The sequence below is a fragment of the Odontomachus brunneus genome, unplaced genomic scaffold (assembly GCF_010583005.1).
Source record: "Odontomachus brunneus isolate Ranch 3 - 2012 unplaced genomic scaffold, Obru_v1 Obru_scaffold_154, whole genome shotgun sequence".
NCBI lineage: Eukaryota > Metazoa > Arthropoda > Insecta > Hymenoptera > Formicidae > Odontomachus > Odontomachus brunneus.
The window spans coordinates 164,777-171,674 of NW_022639604.1; the positions used below are offsets into that span (position 1 = coordinate 164,777).

A 6,898-nucleotide genomic window follows, 5' to 3' on the forward strand; every position below is an offset into this window, starting at 1 on the left:
CCCTACACTAACGAATATTTCTAGTTCGATATTTGCAATTTACTTTGTCACAACAACTTTTTCAATATAAACATATTATATCCGTTATTAGTGTCCCGTGTATTATTATAGTTTAAATATCTATATAGAATCCGTATAAATGTTTCCATGACAAGCTGTGAGTTGCCGCGTTTTGCAAATTATTTTGAATCCAATATTACAAACACAATTCACAAATGATAATCAATAATACATAGAGCGATGAATAACGGAAAAGTAATAGGTTTTATTGAACTGCTCATGAAACAAAAATATAATCAATTATCAATCCAAACGTTTGTCATGTTTGCAAACTTTCCAGCGGAGACTTGATAACGTATAATTTCTGCAATACGATTTCTTACTGTTCCGAGTGGCATAAGGAGATGCATAGAAACTCACTCTCAGAAATCTGCATAGCTGTGGCAAGGATAACAACAGACAAATATTTCTCGGATACGTATCCTAGCTTGGAACATTGGATAGCATCACGAGACGACATTTTACAACGAATACTGCCTAATCTATCGCGTAAGTCATATTCCATAATTTTGTACTCAGCTATATGTAATTGTTTTGTAAGTCCCTTCTTAATCGCCCGTGTTCTGCAAGTAACAGACATAATTGCGATATATTTTATGCAGATTACATTTTTATGTCCTTCATAGTATAGTTTACAACTAAAATCTGTAGCTCGTTACATCGACATTTACAATTTAAATTATGGAAATTTGTCGAGCAGTATAGAAGTATTTAAAACTATTAATGTCTTAAGGGTTATCACCGAATTATTGTAAAATGAATACAACGTGTAATCATAATTATTAATAAAATATGGATTTTAACCATATACAATTATTCGTAAATATATCCTACGATTCTCCCTCATGTTTTTTGTAAAAATATAGTATATGTACACTTTGTTTCAATATACTTTCAGCATTTTCCCGATGCATTCCTGAATGCAGCTAATGAGCGAAAAAATGATAGAATTTAACTGCATGCGATCACTTAAAGATCAGTCCTTTTGTTGTGTTGACTATCGAGTAAAATGTATCGAAGGAAAATAGTTTATAATTTCTTCAAACAAAGTGTATATATGATTCTATAAAGTTATCTGTTATATGTCGCCTACTCTTGCATCAGTTTTCACGAGTAACAGTAAGTATAGCATAAAACATTTTTTTGGGCACATTATAAAAATGCTTTATGAGCATAATAATACAACTAGCCATACTGAAAAAAATATATACTTCAATATTTGTAGGAAGAAAAATGTATTCTAAAGTATACGCATATAGAAATAAATTTTATTTCACAGAAATATAATTTTGTGTTCCATAAATATATTTTCAAGTATTTGTTCTCCGTTTCTCTGTCAACTAAATATAGCTAATTGGCATCACAAATTTCTCTATGATTATCGCAATTAAATAACGTGGACCGTAGTCCTGAAAAAGAATGGTTGATTACCAAATGATGTCCGCTTTTAGCATATCGTTAATGTTGTCCAAATCGAAATTTTTACTCGTAAAAAGTTTTTTATATACAATCATATATAACTATATAAAATCAAATGGCAGCACATTAAATTATGTATAATTAGTTACATTAATTATACGTAATTTTACATGACTTTGTTCATAATTTTGTATGAGGCTGCCTAATGCTGCTTATGTATAATTATATATATAATCGCTTATTAAATATAATTATATATAAATGTACCTAATTTATATATGAATATATACGATTATACAGCAGTTAATATTCCTCAATTGACTTTGGTATGTGAGTGTCTTTTATTAAATATTATATTTGTATATCTTAATCACTTATTTAAATAAAACTCTGTTATGCCGTTAAAATGTATCCATGTTTTTCGATAAAAAAGCATTAATATTTAAAACAGGATAAAACAGGTTAATATTTAAAATAATATTTCAAAATCTTTTTGAAGTTTTGATTATTGAGTAAGTTGTTTTAAACCGTTTCTTGTTCAGATAAATCATAATAATATTTCGTTAAAAGTTGAGAATCAGTGGTGTAATCACTGATGCACTAATATTTATTATATCAATATTTGTCGCATATCTGATGTTGATCCACCATTTCAATGTTTGTGAATAAATATATTAGTTACAATATTCTGTAACATATAATATACTATGTTACAATACACTATGCAAATCTTAAAAATACATAATTAGATCCATTTAGATAACCGTCTGTAGCTTCATTTTCAACGTTAAGTAATCCCTACCGTTGGCAAAACAATAGAAAACTGAAGGCTTCGGATAAAAAGAAATTTTTATTTAATGGATTAATTCATTTAAAATGATCATTAAAATATATTACAAAAATATTACTAGTTTATATAATATTATTAATTTTCACTGGAAATTATCACAAATTTACTAATATGTGTCTTGATAAATTTTGTAGTATATTTTCAATCTTTCAACGAGATTTTAATAAGGAATGTATCATATTGTTTCCCTACACTACCGAATATCACTATTTTGTGTCATACGAATATTTACAATATATTGTCAACAACTTTTTCGATATAAACATATTGTATCCGTTATAATGTCCCGTGTACTATTATTGTTTAAATATCTATATCTAATCCATATAAATATTTCTGTGACACTAGCTGAGTTGTCCAGTTTCGCGCATTACTCTGAAGTAAATATCACAAACAGTATTCATATAAATAATAATTAATAATACTTATAACGATGAACAACAGAAAAGTAATAATTTTTGCTGGGCCATACACAGAAGACAAATACAACCAATTTTTCAATCCAAACGTTTGTCATGTTTGCAAAAATCCCAGCAGATACTTGATAACGTGTAATCTCTGTAATTTGATATCTTACTGTTCAGAGGAGCATAAGGAGATACACAGAATCTTGCACTCGGAATTCTGCATAGCTGTGGCAAGGATAATAACAGAAAAATCTTTCTCGGATACGTATCCTAGCTTGGAACATTGGATAGCATCACGGGACGATATTTTACAACGAATACAGCCTAATTTGTCACGTTACGTATACCAATACGAAAAAGAGATGATATTATGTGCAAAGACGTGTTATGTATGTTACCGACAGATAAACGTAAGTCCTTGCAACATTTGCTATTCAGCCAATTTTTGTAATGATCACCAAATACTATGTAGTGTATGGAAAGGACATGGGAAAGAGTGCGTTGAGCTGTTGGTATTACTGAACATGAATATAAGTGATATTATCAACGACAAAATAGAGACATGGATTAATCAAAATAGGAAATTCTCCAAATTCCCTTATAGTAAAGATTTTCATGACAATATTACATTTATTAATAGCTATGTACTCAGTAGAGATCCATATACTCATCGTAAGATGTTAGATGATCCTAATTCAACTCTTGCCTGGACATTCGAGCAATATGTATATTCTGATGCTATATCCAATCCGCTAACATTATTCTACGCGTTGAAAGAATCAAATATATTATATGATACAATGAAGACAGATAAATACATTGTTCATCTTATAGACGCAAACAGAAAAGATGTAATATCTTTGCAAACTTGGCATATTTTCTTACATTTCTCTAGAAGAATAAAGGAATTGCATATTGTACTTATAAAATCGCCAATTTTCGAATCGCGCGATCTAGGGTCTGTTTGTTCAACGTGCCGTACATATGGACAGAAACTTTATGTTAAAAATGTATCAGAAACGTACTACACGTATGTACGCTCAGAGTCATATGAGCCACCAAATGTGATTATACTTCAAACACGAATTAGTTCCATGGGAACATGGCTTGGATCTATAACAGCAATAATAGCCCAGAGGCGCCCATTACTTTTAACCGCTGACACGGAAATGACAGTGAAAGGAAATATAAATAAAATAGAAGAGGTAACAGGCGAAACTAAAAAACGCTTGTACAGAAAAAATAAATTCCGCGGGTGTAGGCCATATAGAAACTATGTAACTGGAGGATGTTGTTACCGAAATGCGTATTTTATTATGTATTTTTGAATTTAAATTACATGACCGACCCAGTCAAATGTTGAAGGTAATATATTATTTGATGCTATCTTCATTTTGATATAGTTGATGATACACAATTTTTAATAATATTCGAAAATATATAAGAAATTTTTTACTGGGGTATATATTCAAGCGTAAACAGTATTTTGTTTCTCATATTTTCAAAATATACAATAGCATTATTGTCTTACTATTATTGTTTATACATCTATATATAACTCGCAAACAAGTTTCTGTTATATTCTGTGAGTTACCGAGCTTTGCGCGTTATATCGAAATAAATGTTGCTAATAACATACTCATGAACGTCATTACTAAGCCATGTCGCGACGAGTATAGGCGAAATAATAACTCTTGATAATCCATACACAGAATATAAATATAATCAGTTTTTCCATCCAAACGTTTGTCATGTTTGCAAACTGCCCAGCACAAATTTGATAACTTTGTTTTCAATGATTTCTTATTGTTACAAGAAGCATGAAAAGATACATGGAAGCTCACCCCTGGAACTCTGCAGCGACCTAGCAAGTATCATACTTGACAAATCGAATTGGAATATACATCATATTTGGGAAGAATAGAGAGAAGCACGGAAGGAAATTTTAATAATTTAAATCTGTCAGGTATACATCCGTACGTAATAGATGTGACATTATGCGCAAAATAGTATTATAAGGCTCGCCGATGGATAAACATAAAGCTCTGCATCATTTGCTATTCAGCTTATTCTTGTGATGATCACCAAATGCTATGTAATCTAGAATATAAGGATCACTGCAAAAAGCTGTGCTTACTATTACTGAACATTAATATCGCCTGTATGAATAGCAATATTTTGCAATTATGTCTTGTTGGGTTATTTATTGGATATATTATAGTTAGTACAATTAAGAATACACAGAACATAGGTTATATTGTAGGTATGGCTTCAACAACACGTGAACTACGACTTAAGACTGGTAACGTCTAGGTTACCACGTGCGTGACCGAGAAGTGACACCTATGTGTTTAAGCGTCACTTATGTTCTTAAAAAGAAAGCATAGAGTGTACATCAAACTCGGTAAAGAGTCACTATGGACGGAACGCATATCTCAACACTCCCACTCGTGACGTTAATAGTTATAAGACAATATTTGAACATAAACTTCTTAACACAAAGTAAATAAAAACAAGGACAATTATCTCTCTTTCTGAGAGTAACCTAAACTATAAAGATATAAATTCAAATCAGGTTAATCCTTGTACGATTTAACTCAAATTTTTCCCGTGTAAGTGGCTTTGTTAATATGTCTGCCAATTGTTCATTACTAGCAATATGTTTTATAGTTAAACTTCCTTGTTTTATAATATCACGTGTGTAATGATATTTAATGTCAATGTGTTTTGTGCGTCGATGAAACACAGGGTTCTTGATTAATTGTTCAGCTGCTGTATTATCGCAACACAATATTGTCGGTTGAATCTGACGTAGTCCCAATTCTTCCAAGATTCCACGGGTCCATACAATTTCCTTTGTGGCATCGTGTGCAGCGATATATTCAGCATCCGTTGTTGAGGTTGAGACAATTCCTTGTTTACGCGAAAACCAAATTATTGGGCCATTGTTTAATGACAGTATTACACCACTAACTGACCTACGTGTATTAGGACAGGCTCCATAATCTGCATCTGAATATGCTATCAAGGTGTTTGATGTCTCTGATAAGTTGAACTCAATTCCCATATTGAGTGTGCCAGCGATGTATCTCAACACACGTTTAGCTGCCTTCCAATGTGATTCTGATGGATTTTTCAGAAATTGACTTAAAGTACTCACTGCAAATGAGATATCCGGTTGCGTACCAACTGACAAGTACATAAGTGAACCAATTAATTGTTGATACGGTACATGAGCTATTGGACCAGGGTTATCATCCTCATCTGTATTGCTCATTAAAATTTGATGTGCGTCGGCTGGGACTCCCACTGGATTGCAGTCCTCCATTTTAAATTTCTTAAGTACCGTTTGTGCATATATTGATTGATGTAAGCGCAACTTATGTATTTTTCGATCCCGTTCAATTTGAATACCTAAATAACATTCTGCTTCTGAATAGGTTGTTACAAATTCTTGTTCCATTGCACAGAGTAGTTTATTGATCATTTGAAGCGATTTACCAATAACTAGTCCATCATCAACATATAGAGCTAGATAAAAGTCTTTTGTTGAGGTAGTATAGACACATGTATCATATTGCGATGCAATTAATCCGAATTTCTGTAGGAATGCGTTAAATTTTACGTTCCATTGCCTTGGTGCTTGTTTTAGTCCATATAGACTTTTACGTAACTTGCAGATCTTGCCACTACCGTCGTTGAAACCTTCTGGTTGTTCCATAAAAATATCTTCCTTGATGTCACCATAAAGGAATGCTGTTTTGATGTCAAATTGATAGATTTCATAGTCATTTGCACATGCAATTGACATCAAAATTCGTATTGATTCGAAACGTGCGACAGGAGAAAACGTTTCATCGTAATCAATATTTGCTTTCTGTGAACAGCCTTTTACGACTAGTCTCGCTTTGTAACCGTTGATACTTCCATCTGAGTTAGTTTTAATTCGATAGATCCATTTATTTTTAATTGTGCAACGATCCAGAGGCAGTTCGACTAATTCCTAGGTTTCATTTTTCATGAGAGATTTTAGTTCTTCATTCATTGCAGCCTCCCACTGTTTCGCATCTGGTGAGTCCAGTGCATCTTCGATGTTAAAAGGAAAAGTTTCAGCCATCAAAGCATACGCAAGACATGAATTAGCACTATTTTTCTTGTGTTC

General features: G+C 32.0%; 1 protein-coding gene across 9 annotated transcripts in view; it reads left to right on the forward strand.

Moving 5' to 3' along the window:
- Window positions 1-6,898, forward strand: part of LOC116850725 — a 16,638-nt gene that overhangs the window by 5,291 nt on the left and 4,449 nt on the right. For 4 of the 9 annotated variants that reach the window (XR_004379417.1, XR_004379418.1, XR_004379419.1 and 1 more), the window contains exons 1-2: window positions 2,700-4,101; window positions 4,553-4,702. Coding sequence is in view for 2 of the 9 variants with exons in the window: in XM_032829332.1 (XP_032685223.1) it covers window positions 2,763-4,064 (1,302 nt within the window). In the remaining 7 variants the exon portion in view is untranslated. Of the gene's footprint in view, window positions 1-2,699; window positions 4,102-4,552; window positions 6,870-6,898 lie in introns of those variants that run through there. The other 5 variants (XR_004379421.1, XM_032829332.1, XM_032829337.1 and 2 more) reach the window with 5 other exon arrangements.